A 17,837-nucleotide genomic window follows, 5' to 3' on the forward strand; every position below is an offset into this window, starting at 1 on the left:
TTAGAAATATTAAAGAGGCTTAAGTATTTAAGAAAAACATTAAATGAAAAACAATATACAGGGCATGGATAATTTGTAATGAAAATTCTTGCTTGACATAATGTGTGGGTTGTGGGGGCAGTTGTTTATTCCACACAATCACTTGTGCTGAGTGAATAGACTTAGTTCCCTTGTGAATATTACCATAAATATAAACATCTAAATTCCTATACACAGAGACAAGCATATCCGTATTTGGATATTATCGTGACAAGGTAGGTAGGTCAGTGTGATTCATTCATGTTATTTGTTTGTTATTTTGGATTATATGCAAAGCTATTAGAGGTCTATTTGCATTAGTCATCCTTAAATTTGGTGTAAAAGACTAGAAGGAACACAGCTAGTCAATACCACTTACTGACAACTCAAAGGCTACTCTTTATCAACGAACAGTGGGATTGACTGTAATTTATAACGTTTCCCAGCTGAAAAGGGTGAGCATGTTTGGAAACATGATTTGAATTTGTGACCCTCAGAGTACGAGTCACCTGTTCTATCCAATAGGCTACGAGGTCTGTTCAAAAAATATGCGGGCTGACGTCATAAAACAAAATGTACTTTATTTAGAAGTTACAGGTCTGGGACCCCTTCAAATTACTCTCCTCCCCAACGCACACACTTATCCCAACAGTGTTTTCACTTGTTGAAACAGTCCTGGTACGCTTTTTTTGTAATGTCCTCCAGCTCCTTCGTCGCATTTGCCTTAATCTCGGGAATCGTCTCTAATCTTCTTCCTTTCAAGGGTCTTTTGAGTTTGGGGAACAAGAAAAAATCGCAAGGAGGAAGGTCAGGTGAGTAGGGGGTTGGGGAAGAACAGTGATCGAGTGTTTGGCCAAAAACTCACGAGTTCTGAGAGCTGAATTTCGCAGCAACGCGATGCATCTTCAATTTTTCAATCAAAATCTCGTAACAAGATCCAACTGATATCCCACACTCTTTAGCAAGCTCCCTGACAGTCAGACGTTGATTTGCCCGCACCAGGGTGTTGATTTTGTCGACGTGTGGGTCGTCAGTTGACGTGGAAGGACGTCCAGGACGCTCATCATCTTCAATGGACTGTCGACCATTCTTTAAACGTTCATGCCATTTGAAACATGCCGTACGCTTCATAGCAACATCACCGTAAGCCGTGTTAAGCATAGCAAAAGTTTAAGTCGCAGATTTTCCAAGTTTAACACAAAATTTCACAGCAAGTCGTTGCTCCTTCAGGTCATTCATTCTAAAATCTGCCAAACGAAAAAATCGCACTTCACTTAAAACTGCGTAGCTAATACACAAATGAAGATATCTGCAATCGGGAAATGGCGTCGTAATCAGCTGATCTGTGCAAACGTAGCGACATCAAGCGGATTCCCCTGGAACCAACTGGAGCCGCGCAATTCAAACAGTCCGCGTATTTTTTGAACAGCCCTCGTATGTCAGGCTTTCATTTATTCATTTAAGATAAAATAAGTTGGAAAAGAAAATGATATTGAAATACAAGAACATGGAATTAATGAAGCAACATTAAAGAATAAATTGGAAAAATTTGCTGAATAAATATCAGAACAACGTGTTTCTAAACTAGCTCATATTTATAGGTTTATTACTGGAATCAGTAAAGGCAAACAAACTAAGTAAATGCACCAAAGTTGGTTTGCCAAATAAGAAAGAAAGACCCTAGAAGAATGTGTTAGCTTAATATATTTGCGGTAGAATTTGTAATAGAATATTTGACAAAATTAAGAGAGTGTTGCTGGAAGACTTTTAAAAGTCGAAATAAATGTTTAAAAAGCATGTTATATTCTATAAAAAATGAGATTAAACTATAAGTAAAAAAGTAAACTGCAAAGTACAATAGACAATTCAAAATGGTAAATGTGAAGAACAATTATGATAATTTTAGATTTCATAAATAAACATCTTGAAACAAGCTCGAGAATTAAGAAGTCAAACTTTGTTTGTTTTCAATATTTGCGAAAATTTACACAAGGACTATCGGCGTTACCTATGGTGAACTCAGCAGATAGCCCGATGTGGTTTTGCTATAGCAAAAGAAACAATATATATTAACTGAAATTAAATTGCCAGTAAAGTTTGTTATAAAAGTTACAGCAAACTTCCAAACTAATCTGAAGAATGTAGACCAGTATTTCTCAACCGGATTTGCCAGACGACCCCGGTGACCAGGCTTTGGTCATCGCGAACCCCTATTATCTATACATGGATGACAAAAGTATTATTATTTCTTGGCTCGTTTTGTCGTAATTCATAACAAAAGTGACGTGCATCTCTCATATACCTCGAGGACTCACAAAAATGTTGACTCAGCGCTGACAGCTCTTGACTCCCTGGAAACTTTCTCGTGACCACCAGTTCGAGAATTATTGATGTACACGATATTAAGATATGATATTGAATATGTAGGAACAAAAGATAGATTGCGTGAGGTTATTTTTACTCAAAATATCTTCAATGATAAAATGCAAACGCGTGATAATAAAATTATATTGCTACAATCTTCAAGGATTGGTTTGGTTTTTGAATTCGCGCAAAGCTGCTCGAGATCTATCTGCACTAGTTGTCCCTAATTTAGCGGTGTAAGTCTAGAGGGAAGGCAGCTAGTCATTACCACCCACCACCAACTCTTGGGCTACTCTTTTTTCAACGAATAGTTGGTTTGACCGTCACATTATAACGCCCCCACAGTTGAAAGAGTGAGCATGTTTGGTGTGGCAGGGATTCAAACCAGTGATCTTTGGATCACGAGTCGAGTGTCTTAACCACCTGGCTATGCCGGGCCAATTTTCAACAAATAGTTTATTAAATAGTAACGTTGTACAATATGTTGTTGTGCTTGTTCAATCGAACTGACCAAATCCCGAATTTTAGTCCTTTAAGTCCTCGAGCTTACTGATGAACCACTAGAAGAGGTTAAGGATGCTGCTTCAATGAAAGAATAATTTGAAATGAGAGAAGTTTGTATGCGTGCAGTGAGAGACAAATGATGCTTTCATTTATGTTGAGGAATTATAAACAGTGTTAGAAAAACTATAATATGTTAATAAAACGCTTTCATTAAATATGTGTGGTAGTAGTCTTATTATTAGATTAACTTACAACATTATTTGTTTTAGAAATTTTGTTCAAAGCTACTCAGAGTCCCCTTGGTGGACTCAGCAGATAGCTCAATGTAGCTTTGTTATAAGAAAACACACACACAAGCGTTACTCAGAGATATTTGCCAATAATCGTTCCTAATTTTAAACTGATAGACTGAAGAGAACACGGCTAGTCAACAACAATTAACATCAACGAAGATTCTATAGATCTAGGTTTTTAACTGAGATCTAACCTTTGAAGGCGAAGTTATCAGTTCTATACATCTGACTTGAAGGTTCTGTGCTGAACAAAGCAATTTTATCATAACAGTTGGTACCTAAGAAGTGATTCTCTCACGTGAGGAAATACCCTACCGCTGCCAAAATCTGACATGGATCTTCTTGAGTATTGTGGATTGAAAACAAAAAAACATAAATTAACAACTGCTTTGCATATACACATCAGCTGGCAACTGTATCAGGTAGATAAAATAGTAGACTACTTAGATACTATAGATGTAGGTTTTAACTATAATCTAACCTTTAAAAACGACGTTTTCAGTATTTACATCTGACTGAAAGATTCTGTGTTGGACAAAGCAATTCTATCATAACAGTCGTTGCCTAAGGAGTGATTCTCCTATATGAGGACAGACGCTACTGCTGCCGAAATCTGACATGACTTTGCTCAAGCGCTCTGAACTATATACAAGAGCAAGAAGTTATATGATTTATATTTGGATTGTTTTCAAACTAAGTGTGACCTGTTGATGTCTAAAGTTGTTCTTGAAACAGTACGATTTCTACTTCGTATTTTACTTTAAACTTTGATTCAGTTATAGATTTGTATTCAATTTACCAGAAGTAAATGCTTCCTAAATATGCAACAGGTCTCTAAATTGTAAAAACATTGATTGATTTGATAATATTCTTTTGGCTCACCCTTTTCCAGTCAGATAGCTATAGTGTCTCCCTTAAGCAACGTATAACTATTGGAAATTCCTGTTTCACTTTTGACATCAACCCCCTCTGCATTTCATTAATGTCATGTAATTTTATTGCATACTTGTACCTGTACTTGATTACTGAAACAAATTTTACAACAGAGAAATTTAGTTATATGTATCGATACCCTTCATTTAGTTTGAACAATTACCAATTATAAAAAAATGAAAAAATGCACTAGTTAAGAATGAATAGAACGATGGCTATACCTTCTTTAAAGGCCCGGCATGGCCAGATGGCTAAGGCATTTGACTCGTAATCCGAAGGTTGGGGGTTCGAATCCCAGTCACACCAAATATGCTCGCCATTTCAGCCGTGGGGGCGTTATAACGTGACGGTCAATCCCACTATTCGTTAGGAAAAGAGTATCCCAAGAGTTGGCGGTGGGTGGTGATAACTAGCTGCCTTCACTCTAGTCTTACACTGCTAAATTAGGGACGGCTATCGCAGATAGCTCCCGTGTAGCTTTGTGCGAAATTCAAACCAAACCAAAACCTACTTTGAAGTTTCACCTTATCAAAATCCACCAAGTGTTTCAATGTTATCTTGGCTATCCCTACCTTGTTTCCTTACTGTTTTGGTATTCCCATTTCTACTTTTTAACTTTTTTACTTATAATTTTTTACACTAATCTTATAATTTATGTTAGAATAACCTACCATCTACTAGAAAAGTGTGGATTCACTTTTAACAGTGGAAACAAAAGTGCATAAGATGTTGAAGATTTTGAAATAAGCGCATCATTAGAAAGATCAAATGTTATGCATTCATGCTGTTAGACATCCATGTTTGTTGGATTCTTACCTATGGTTGGATCATTATATTAAAAATTTACTTAATGGACAAGATCTGCAATAATAAAATAATAAAGAAATAAATGACTATGAAAAGGAAGTAACTGACCTGCCTGTTGAAATAAAGTCGTGTTTTATACACAAATAATTTTAAGATGAAATGAAACAACATTTTAATGGTCGAAAACAAATCTGCTGAGAAGTGTTGCTTATCTTATTTCTTCCAAAAATAATTTCATGTGATGAAAATATCGATTACTCTATGATAGGAAAAATAGACAAGAAAAGAATAAGCATCTTTTAGTTGTTAAATTCAAATTGTAAAGAAGTGACCTAATATCTGATGTGAGATGTAGAAAAGAAAAATGAGAAATGGTTAAAGAAGTGTATCAAAAGGAGAATACTTGAATGGTGTATTACTAAAGGAAGTTTAATCATATTAAAGTACTTAATATCCAGGCCATGCAAGGCCTTTAAAGCACTGAATAAAGATTAAACATTTGTAGGTAGCAGAAATGATCAATGGACTATTAAAAATAAGTTAGAAAAAGATAAACAACTTCAGAAATAATTAAACATTTAATAGATAATCTCATAAAAGGTACAAGTCACAGCTTAGTTACAAACAGTCAACTAGACATAGGTCAAGAAAGAACTTTTAGTTTAGATTAAAAAAAAGACAACATATACAAAATATATCAAGAGTCATGAAAAGTAATTTTTGATGTCCTTTTTTTTATCCAACTTGAAAAGAATGTTTTTGTTTTAAACTCTACAATAATAAGTCATCTGCGCAGTGTCGATCAGGGGGAATAAAACCCGAGATTTTAGCATTGCAAATCAGTAAAATTACCACAAGTACGCTGGAGTACTGAGGAAAATAAGTAGTTACGATAACTTGTAGTCAGTTTAAACCTAAATTATGCATTGGAAGCACTGACAAATGTGGAAGATGAAGAAATCATATATGATTTATGTATTATAAGCAATGAAGATAATTTAAAAAACAACTTCAAAATGTCTAAGAAAAACACATTAAAGATTATAGTAACTAATAACGTTTCAGAACTCATACCACTGATGTTTGTTAGTTTGTATAATACAAACAGACTGACAGACTCATACATTGAACAGATTGGTACATCAAAAATGATGTCTAATTTAGGTTGGTTGTTTTTTTATTTAGGAAAGATGTCTGTGTCTCCTTCTGTTCTTGGCGCTGCCACTGGTGTGGGTTTAGCCTTGCTTGTAGGACTTACTCTTGTCATTTACCGCTATTATCGTTATAACCGGAATAGCAAGGAGATATTTTTTCCAACGCCACCTATGGGGAATAATAGTAGTGAACAGCGCAGCAAGGTACTCGTGTTAAACACTGGGGTCGCATTAAACTCACTTGGTTCGCAACAGGTAAGTGTGACTCTTTCCAACCCTTATATTGATCTTTATACAATAATCAATCTGTTACTGTATTTAACGTTAATATTTAAATTATGTAAATATCATGACAGGTATTGTTTGACTTACTTTTGTGGTAATATACTTGCTTGTGCTTGTTCATGATGGTAATATAGTTGTTTGTGTGTTCGTGGAGAAGGTGGCTAAACCATCACCCTGTTAGATGGGCTTAACAGCGAAGAAACGGTAGATCCTAACGTTGTCATGGAAACAGGATGTTATCTGAAACCGACAGACGAGGTTCAAAGTTACTAGGGTCAGTCAGTAGAAAATGTAATATAAAATAAATAATAAAAGTTAAACTTTGCTCATAGCTTCTTCAAAAAAAACAACCCAAAAAACACGTAGATCAAACAACTTTGAGGTAAACATCGAGATAAGTTTGAGAGGTTTGTTGTTATAGGAAAACCAATCCTTATTCAAGAAATGTTTTATTCTACATGAAAAACTAGAATTCTGATATAAAAAGATTTTCTATTTTGTGCAATTTGAAGTGCAATTTTCGCTTCTTCAGAAGTTCTATATTTTTATTCTCTGCCATCTTCTGTAGGTACAAAAACACCCTAACACAAGATGTCGTGTTATAAGTATTAATGAAAACTGAAAGACGTGTGTTACGTATGTTTTACAGTTCATGTTAAATGTTCGAAATGTGCTTAAAATGTGAGAAGACTTCAAAGTGTTATGTTTGGTGTTCATATGGTTTAAGCCTCAGATATAGTTTGAACACGGAATTTGAGATGCTCAAGTTAAATATAAAGAAACATACACAAGGGGTGACATCTACTGTCACTTTCTATCAACAGCTACAAAACAGTCTCTCACTAATGGTTTGTTTGTAATTAAGCACAAAGCTACGTAATGGGTTATCTGTGTTCTGCACACCATGGATATCGAAATTCGGTTTCTAGCGTTGTAAGTCCGCAGACATACCGCTGTGCTACTAGGTCTCTCTCTAACTGAAACAAACACGAATTGATTGCAATTTCTTAGTATTAATAACCAAATATATTTTATTACACAAATATGAACGATGGAAATGATATATAAATAATTATTTTCCGTCATAAGTTGACATATAAAGAAAATTAAGAACGCTATAAAAACTATCATTGTTTCAGCAATACGAAATTTTTCATGTTAATTTTAATTGAATGCAATGATCTGATAGACGTGGAAGTTTATTTCGTTATCAAACGCAAAAATTCACAATGGGCTATTTGCGCTCTGCAGAAATCGAGCCACAAATTCTTGTGTTACAAAACCCGCTTGGACTAGGAACAAGGTAAATAACGAACAGCCATCTATCGCCAATTCTTACCTAACTGAATTACGAAATTTCACATATTTCAGTCTAATGTTGAAATGTGAAATGTCGAAACTAGTTTTCGTTTAAATCTGGCCTCGCTCCGTTAGTGTGGATTTAAACTTTATTGTGTAGTACTTTACACGGTATTGTTTATTTACCCTTTTTTTTATTAATAGACAGTCTTTATTGATACAAAAAACTTGCGTATTTTTAGTAAGAACTTCCAGTTGAAACTAGAGTGTAAGAGTAGTTCAACCTCATTATATCAGCTAATATCATGTCCAGTAACAACAAGGTTATTTCGCTGAACATAAGAGCGTTTCAAAAAGGCTGAAATTTAACAGAGTCTTTACCATATATACATGTATATGTTTATTACGTCATTTCATTCCACTTCCAATAACCAAACTAGCGAACCATCAAAGCTTTGCGCCCTCTGTTGGCCAGGAGTTGTATCAAAACGCGTGAAACACAAGTCTGAATCTGTAACATTTGAAACACTACTTATTTTGTGTAGTTGGTTGACAGTAACTGTTACAGTGCTAAATGTATTATGTTGGTGAAGTATAATATTTCATACATTTTACTTGTACCACAATAAACCAGAATTAGTGTAAGGGTTTTTAACACCATATTATTTATTTTATTCAACTCTATATCTCACTAATTATCATTTTACTGAAAATAATCTGCTCATCATTCAGATGAACCAGCGCTTTTGAAACCGGAATGTGTCTAGCGATCAAAGCTAATGTGACATCTCAGACGACGTGTCCAGGTGATTCTCGACCCATTCGGTGTTGTACTGTCGCCACTCATGTCTCAAAAAATATTTCATATATATTTTCGAGGAAGGAAGTCTGTAGAACGCAGTAGCAAAAGAAAAGATGAAAACCAAAAAAAATATATTAATTTTAAAAACAAGAAACTACAGGATTAAAAAGGGCGCACTCTTAATAACAGCAAATAAAACCAAACCGAATACAAATGTTTTCCAGTGACACTGCGGTGTGTCTGTGGACTTACAACGCTATAAGTAAGGTTTTGATACGTGTGGTCGACAAAGCACAGATAAACAGTTGTGGAGCTTTGTGATAGATCGTTTAAAGGTAATTTTCTTGGAAAAGTGATGGCTCCCAATTTACACGTGTTTAAATAATTTGTGCACAATTAGTTTACGTCCTTGTAAAGACAATGAGTGCACAGAAAGAGAATCAAAAAATAAACCATTTTGCACGAGACATATGACAGTCTGCTGCGACACTGGACAAGAACTAGGTATCTTTGAATGATTGCAGCTAAAGACAGATGATTTGCAACTAACTGGTACATAAACCGTTCAGAAACTTTTACAACGGACTTTATGATTGTTGCATGTTCTCCATATAATAGAAAACTTAAGCTTTACAAAGTTCATAGTAAAACAAAGGTGAGCACTAATTGGTGTAAGAATAACATATCTGCACCAGTTGTACGAGGTAAAATGACTTCACTCTATTATTTGGACGCCACAATGACACAGATACTTCAGACAAACTGCCAAGCAACAAATTGAAGCCTAAAGTGGCATTTAGTATATTAGAAAAGTTGTGGAATGTCTGTAAAGTTATTGGCCTAAGAATAATTTTCTTCTTATTCACTTGTTGCAACAGAAACAACCGTATTTGACAGTAATTACCAGACTAAGCACGACCAGCGACAGAAGAAATAGTTCCATGTTCTTGAATATCGCTTTTATAAGATGTAGCTAACGAACTTTATATCTATGTAGAGTGCTGTTCTTTATATTTTGATACATTAGATTTCGGTGTAGAAAGTAATAATCATTGTTGCTTAGTCTGTTTTACTTTAATATATTACTTTTGTGTCAAAAACGAAATATTCATTTTTACTAATAAAGGTCTATCTGAGCTGTATCTATCACGAGTATCGAAATATGATTTATAGCGTTATATGTCCGCAGATCTGTCACTGAGAGACTTTAATTAATATATATCTATTATTTTGATGAAGAATGGAGTAATTACCATTAGTTAAACTGCTTTATTTTATAAATAATTTATAATATATCGAAAACAGAAGGACAAAAACGTGATAAATCATAATTAATAAATCACTAAGTCTTTTGTTCCACAGAAAAACGTTTTAACTCTAGCTCTTGGCTGTCAATTTATTTAATTGTGATTAGAGTTAAATGGAATCTTTCTTGACCAGATTATTCTGTAGTAAAATATTGGATTTACTGTGTGAAAAAAGAGAAGTATTTGATAGATTATTTAGGCAGAGTATTCAACTCACTTGAATGGACGGCAACTGCCTGTTGTAGAAAAACAAGTATAGAGGACGACGTTTCGAAAGTCTTCTACCTTTCGTCTTCAGAGAAGTCATTTTGCAGCTTGCTGTTGCATTATTTTCTTAAAATGGGGGCTGAAGGCTGCCTGTAGAGGCTACTTGTTTCAACCATTCGCACCACAGTATAGTAGTAGGTTGTTTGTCAATCAGTCAGTAGACACTAAAATGGCGTCGCATAAGGTACGCCTAACATTGCAATTTGTATTGTTGTGACGCCAGGAAAACATGCACTTGCCATGAATCACGAGAAGAATTATGCACTTTATAGGCTATAACACAGCAATCCATATCTACTTCAAAAGCAAGAAATAAAAATATTTGTTACTCTTAATTTTGGTTTTATTTACTCTTGAAACAGATCACTTTCGAGGACCCAAGTAATGTAATGTTGTTCTTGGATGGGTTGCACTATCATAATGATCGAGCCTGTTGTTCCAAAATCTTAAAGATATTGGACGTACTGAAAACACCAAACACCTTTTCTAGATCTGAAAAGTAATTTATAAATCAAACCAATTTTCTTTTCCAATCGAACGCAATTTTGTATTTCAAACGAAAACAATTTATCTTTCATACAGTTAATATATTGTTTATACTTAAACAATTGTTGACTGTTAAGCTTCCACAAAATACGGAGTATGTTTTATTTTTCAAATGATTTCTAAACAAATTCTTAATTGTATTTCTAATTTCATTGAAAAACCCATTCTGTTACTGTACGCTCTTAACTAGACGAGTTCTGGTTTCAGTGATGCTTTCTTATAGGTTCTACAAGCTATTAAAATTCTGGTCACGCAACTTAATTGTAAAATAAACTACTCTCTGAGAAGATAATAATCAGTTTTTCTATGTATAATATGTATTATGCAACTTTTCCACTTCTCATATTGTACTTTTACAGGCTTATATGCCTTAAAATATAAAATGCAAACAGGTTTTATCTGAAAAACAAGAATAATAATGAAATTAGCTTTCCTGAAACTAGAATTATTCGTAAAAATCTCAGTGTTCGAATTATCTTTCTTGGAGTCTGTTTTTATTTTCATAACTTGGTTATAAATGTAATACAAAAATTGATGCTATGCGGCGTCACAGAAAAAAAAAACACTCAAATTGATTACTATGCTTTATCATTCGAATCTGTAAGTATGTTTCCTAGTTTTAAATGGTTCTTTAGTTGTTACTGTTCCTTCTTGGAGAAAAGCACCCCTAGCTATTCAACGATTTTGTTCCTCAGCTCACAACTGAATGAGAAAACCAATGAGAGACGCATGCAACTCACGTGCTTAGCTATAGCTACAGAGGGTACCGTTATGGCCCATAGTTATCAAGGAAAATGTACTGAGGTTATTACGGTAATGCATGGTACAGATGCGGTCCAGAGGGTACCGTTATGGCTCATAGTCATCAAAGGAAATGTACTGAGGTTATTACGGTAATGCATGGTACAGATGCGGTCCAGAGGGTACCGTTATGGCCCATAGTTATCAAAAAAAAAGTACTAAGGTTATTACGGTAATGCATGGTGCAGATGCGGTCCAGAGGGTACCGTTATGGCCCATAGTTATCAAGGGAAATGGTTCTTTGTATAGATTATTAGCAAACGTGTAATGACTGAAATAGTTTTGAATTTCACCCATTCATAACTACTTTGAAATATAAGGTTTTTCTATCTTTTCGTACAGGTGTTCCTCATGTAGCATGGCATTCTTGTTGTACAAACGCTGAATGGTCATGATACCGCACTCACCCATTTTACTCAAGTGAATATTGAATATGCTAACGGTTAAAACTTCCATTATCTTATTCCTGTGTCTATTCACTTAAAAGAAATTGGCATGATGTAGGGTGCTTTCCTTTAAAATTATATCTGGAATATTTGAAAACTTTTGCAGTATTGAATACTGATGCATCATAATTCAAATTTGTGCCTGAATATAGACGGTAAATCACAATTTCCTTTGTCTTTGCCCTGTGCAAGTGTAGAATAATTCCCTTTGTCTTCTGTGGGTTTAAAATCATTTTTTTCTTATTCTTGTCTCGTGTGTATAAAGTTTTAATATTTTGTACCGATACTGCCCTGAAATAGAAGCGATTGAAAAGCTTTCTGATTTAACTTTAATAATATAATGTGTTTCATATGTATATTCAGAACAGGATGTTTTTTTCCATTTTTTGTTCTGGTTACTCACGATATGGATCTAGGGCTACTTTGTCAGCTGCCATGATTAAGTTTACATGTAAGGTTACGAATGGTGGACAACAGGACATTTATTGCCGAATTAAAACTGAAAGTTTTAGATGAGATGGAGAAGAAAGACCGAACATAACGTTAAAGTAAATATAATCGTTGTTTGCACAAACATTTACAAGATAACAAAGGTCCGAACTGTCGATTTTTTTACAAGATATTCCGATGTTTTCGTTCTGTAGATATTCGGTTATAGGCTGAGAGAGTATTATTTTATACACATAAAAAATAAAGGCATCCTTCTGAAAGTGTATACGTTATCCACGTCACTGGTTGTTCCACCTGAAAGTACGGCTAGTTTAACCTCCAGCCATTTCTAAGTGTAAACACTGCAATGTCACTAAACAAAGCAAAATATTCGCAGATAAATCTTCACAGACATCGTCCGAGTGAAATACCTAAAGATACCTAAGTGGAACGTTGTCTTGACACGTGTAACTGGCACGTCAAATAAAATCAGTACTGCACGTGTAAAGTCACTAAACTTTTTGTTTTATTCAACACCGACTATATCGGACGTCAAACAGTCCCTTAAAGCAATTAACAGTAATCGGTATTAATGCAAGATTCAATGAGTCTTTACATGCTCAAAGGTGTTAGCATCATTTTTATAAAACATGGACATAAAAAATACCACAGTTATTCAGTTTCTAACTATAGATTTCTTTATGCATAGCACTGTGATGACCTAGAGTGTCAGAAAACATGATGTTTAAGTCCTATGTCCTTTTTCATCTCAGACAAATACAAACACTTAACGTCCAATATGTCGATTTAACCTATAGAACATGTGATCTCTTGGTGTCGGAGAATACCTCTTTGTATGAAAGTCTGTAAGAAGTCTGAGAGTGCATTTGTCTGAAAAATCCATAAGAAGTCCGTTAAACAATTTACTTTTATAAGCTAAGAGAGTAAGAACGGGCGGAACTTTTCAACTACCACATATCACATTTTTATTGTATTAGATTAAGGTAGGGTGTAGGCCCTGACTATTACACGTGTATGTGTATTTGGTGGACTTACTATTTCCGTAGTTTTTAACTAATCTTATCTTTAACATACTGAAGCTGCGTTACCTAAAGAAACCTTTCAAAGATATTGTTTTCATTCCTCTTTAGTGATTCCGTGAAGCATACGCACATACACAACAGAAAAACAAATTGTGTTCAATTATTATCTAACCAAGAGAACGAAACATTGTGAATTAAAATCCAATTCTAATTATCAAAATTCGATATTTTTACTTAACCAACGAACCAAGTAACGTAAATGTTGGGGTAGATTTGTGAAGTCTAATAACAAACTACTTTAAACTTTTAGAAGTGGTGGTGTTAAGTGTAAATCACTTATGCACGATAAATGTATAGATTTCTAAAGTCTGATATGTACTGTAATACTGTTAATATATATATATTAATTTCCTCTCTACCTTACCACTGTAAAATTAGTATATATATATATATACATATTTAGATAAATATACGTATTTTAACTAATTTTAATAAATAGGCTATAATAATTCATTCTGTCATTTTATCAAAAATGGCGTTTGGAAACTGAGGTATTTTTTCATTCTGTTGATTTTCTTTGCCTTTACGTGTTGTTAATATAATTTGTGTATCAGCTTCAAGCAATAAAATCTAAAACGTTAACTTAAGTAAACTAAATGAACAAAATAAATTTAATTATAAAATATTTAGGGTACTTTTTATCTCTGAATTTTCCTTTTCCATTGTTATCAACGTTAATTAACTTTTGATATAAATTATTATACTGTAAGGGACTTTTCCAAAAGCTTTCATGACGTCACTAGTGTAGCCAATAAATTTGATAACTACCCGGCTGTAAACATTTAACAGATAAATAAAAAAATACTTTAGTATAAGATAAACACATTACTTTCCTTATCTACGTATTAAGCTACAAACTTATGAGTGCTTGTTTGTCTCCTAACTTTGTGGTTGTTTTAATAAAAATAACATTTACAAGATTATGCTGAAGCCCAAGGAAAGGCAAGTAAGCAAAATGACAATTTTTTTGCTTTCTAATAGTTTCTTTAATACCACGTAGAATCGTTTCTGAAAAGTGTACACATGAAGTGATGCTCTCTTCGGGATTTGTAGTTGTATAGGGAAGATCAGTGCATCCACTAATTAACGCTTTCACGTACAAACGTTTGAACGGTTTGACTCTTATATTTTTAAGTAATTAAAGTTGTTTTAAGCTAGCTATTGTAGTTTATTCGAAAATTTATTTAACCTCCTTTAATACAGTAACATGAACATAAGTTTAATAAACGTGCAAGATTTATAATTAATATATTCCTAATAATAATTAAAATGTACTGAATGTAAGACATTTTATGTGATTGAAATAAATTGAATAAACGTTATTTATGTAAACAAAATACTTTAATAGTACACGTGGTGTAGTGTTATAAGTATAAAAATACACGCGAGATAGTATTATATACATATATATCAAATTACAAGCGGTATAATAAACCTGATAGAATATTATCGTTAGACGGTATGTTTACGAAATAGCGAGAGATTCGTGATTTTATATAGTATCATATCGATGTAGGTAACACCCAGTATATAGCATCAGAGATGCCAACCATTACGATTTGAGCGTAATCATTACGATTTTGGTGTGTACATTACGACTATACGCTCATAGAGACAAATATTACGACTTGTTGTAACTCCCACATTATTATATATTATATAGGTCTATACAATAAAGTGATAAATTGTTCTCCCAGGGCTTGAAAAGGGTAAAAAGAAAATTTCTAGTGAGATACGAATAAATTTTGATAATAAATAAAAGACATGGTCCAAATGGCTACTTGCGATAATCATATTTGTGGTTGAAATAATAAAAAAATATTTGTATCTCCGACGTCTACAAATAGTTTGAGTGCGGTGCTTCTCCATACTGGGTACGTGGGGGAATTCACAGTTTCGTCATCAGTGCTTGTCAGCCAATCAGCGCTCGCATGAATGGGTATTTCTCGTTTTCTAAGCGGCATAGAAACACCAATGCGATCGTTCACAATCACAAGATGGAAAGAAAAGAGACCTTGTTCACCAGATTGTCTTGTTTCTGGCAAGTCTAAAAGGACTGAAATTGTGAATCAAAAATTTAGGAAAGAGTCTAGTGCAAAGTATCCGATCATTGCATTAAAAGTCAGTGACAGTCATGCGTTTTGTACAGTTTGTCACATCGATTTTTCTGTGGCGCATGGCGGGATAAACGATCCAGACATACAAAATCGGCACCTCACCAACAAAAGGCTGAGGCGAAAACAAAAACAATGCAGATAACGACATTTATAAGTAAAAATTCAGAATATGAAACCATAAATGAAAGCAGAGGCTGCAACAGCTGCAAAACTATTACAATATGTGTCATAAACATGATATAAAATAGTTCTTACACAAAGGCTTTTTCTGCTTACTGTTTGTGCATGTTCAATGTTTTACCAGTATGTTTGTTACTCTGAACTAAATAAAAGACATAATTTCAAAAGAATTTTTTTAAATTTATTTATTAAATACGCAAAACACAGTCATAAATGAGCAATCTATAGCAGTAATAAATAATAATAGTTATAATTATAATATAATAGCAAACAGCTTAGACACATTGGTCAGGCCTAGTAGCCGCAAATGATAAAGGGCTCTGTCTACAATCATTACACTCAGTCATTTGAAATAGTTGGCATCTCTGTAGCATCTATGTATATAACAGCCAGTATATAATATCCATGCAGGTATCATCCAGTATATAGTATCATATCGATGTAGGTAACACCTAGTATGTTGTATCATATCTATGTATATAACAGCTAGTATATAATATCCATGCAGGTGACACTCAGTATATAGTATCATATCGATGTAGGTGACACCAAATATATAGTATATCGATGTAAATAACACCCAGTATATAGCCCCTGTAAATATACTTTGTTTGTAATGCATAACTGTAAAGCAAATATAATCAGATTTTGTTAGTATTCAAACATACCAAATTCTCACAAACAGATGTTTTGATTTTGAACCTATTAATATTTAATTCACAATCTAAAATTTAGAAAAACTTCTAAATATAAATGTTGTTAATTTAACTTATACAAAAGTTTGTCGAGTAGTTTTAAATCGACAGTGTACAAACAACTAGACATATATACGGATGAGACAATGTACGGATAACTAAACGTATACACGAATAAGACAGTATACAAACAGCTTGACATATACACGGATGAGATTTAAAATCCAACCCGCAGACTTCCATCACAGAATCCTCAGTTATTAAGATGTTAAATCAATGTAATTCAATAAAATCACATTTCTTGTGGATTTTCGAAGCATCAGTAGTTGTACTTTAGAACAAATTAATAAAATCCACGTCAGCTGTTATATCGTACAACCAACGGCTACCTTCAAACCCCATCACCCGTCAAGCTGCCAGTGTCCACGGTGCCTCGAACAGTGTAGACGTAGAGCAGTCTAGTTCTTATCCACCCTGACGATTCCATACTTCACTTCTAGTCTATTCTCTGTGGCACATACGCTACTTCTCTTACCGGAGTTTGTTTAGCTTCACTGCTTTGTTGTTAGGTGTTCTCGTTAGGTGTTTTTTTTCTTCCCACGTGAATGTTCTCTACGCAGCCCTAGCACATCTAGCAAGAGGAGAGGGTCACCGCTGCCATTTTGTTACAGATGAAGGGCACGCCCCACTGTTGCTTTTGGTGGCTAGTTAGGCTTACGGCTGGACAGACGTAATCTTTGCGCCGTGAGATGTGGAGAGAAAATAACAAACCTCCCGGAAAACAGCGAGTTTCCGAAAGATTTTCTAAGACCTGCTTTTAATCGTTTTAAAGTTTGTAGGTCCTAAAATATGTAAGTCCTTCATGAGAAACTAATGACCCAGAAAATATATTAATCTAATACCTCAACTTCCTGAGTGAAAAAAAACGTCATCTTGTTCTGGTGATTGCCAAGGGGTTTTAACAAATATTTTGCGATCTAGTATTTTACATTATATATTTACTTTGATTTGTTGAAAATTTCTAATAGCAAACAGTTCAGTTTTATTACTTAAAAATGCTTAAAATCGTTTAGTTCATTAAATAATTCGTAAATATTTTTGGTGTTAACTCGTGAGTTTTGAGGAAGAAAGAAATAATGATGTCACCAAAAAGTCATTCTAAAGACGGCAGTACAACTGTCTGGAAAGAGGTCGTGATGAGGGTAGGTCTATATCATCTTCAGCTTTGTAACTATTATGTAGTATCTTATTCATAACAAATTGAACTAGCGAAGTTTGTGTTTCAATTTTGATTTAGTAAAATAAGTTTTAGATATTTAAATAGTTTAAAAATGATAAGTTTTCATTGTTCAATTTTATTTATACTTATTAATATTAATAAGAAGAATATTTTAAGGCTTAAGTTAAGTTTAAATATATTTTGTTTGTTTAATCTATTTGAAAGTCTCAGCAAAACTCTTAAAGGCAGTGTTAATTTTCATCTTCCA

General features: G+C 33.8%; 1 protein-coding gene across 3 annotated transcripts in view; it reads left to right on the forward strand.

Annotated features, from left to right (window-relative positions):
- LOC143225599 (synaptotagmin-5-like) overlaps nt 1-17,837 on the forward strand; it is a 133,169-nt gene that overhangs the window by 76,413 nt on the left and 38,919 nt on the right. For 2 of the 3 annotated variants that reach the window (XM_076455326.1, XM_076455327.1), the window contains one exon: nt 6,105-6,328. In XM_076455326.1, coding sequence (XP_076311441.1) covers nt 6,110-6,328 — 219 coding nt within the window. In that variant the 5' untranslated portion in view covers nt 6,105-6,109. Of the gene's footprint in view, nt 1-6,104; nt 6,329-16,790; nt 17,553-17,837 lie in introns of those variants that run through there. The other variant, XM_076455328.1, reaches the window with a different exon arrangement.

The sequence above is a fragment of the Tachypleus tridentatus genome, chromosome 9, assembly GCF_004210375.1.
Source record: "Tachypleus tridentatus isolate NWPU-2018 chromosome 9, ASM421037v1, whole genome shotgun sequence".
In the NCBI taxonomy this organism is placed as follows: domain Eukaryota; kingdom Metazoa; phylum Arthropoda; class Merostomata; order Xiphosura; family Limulidae; genus Tachypleus; species Tachypleus tridentatus.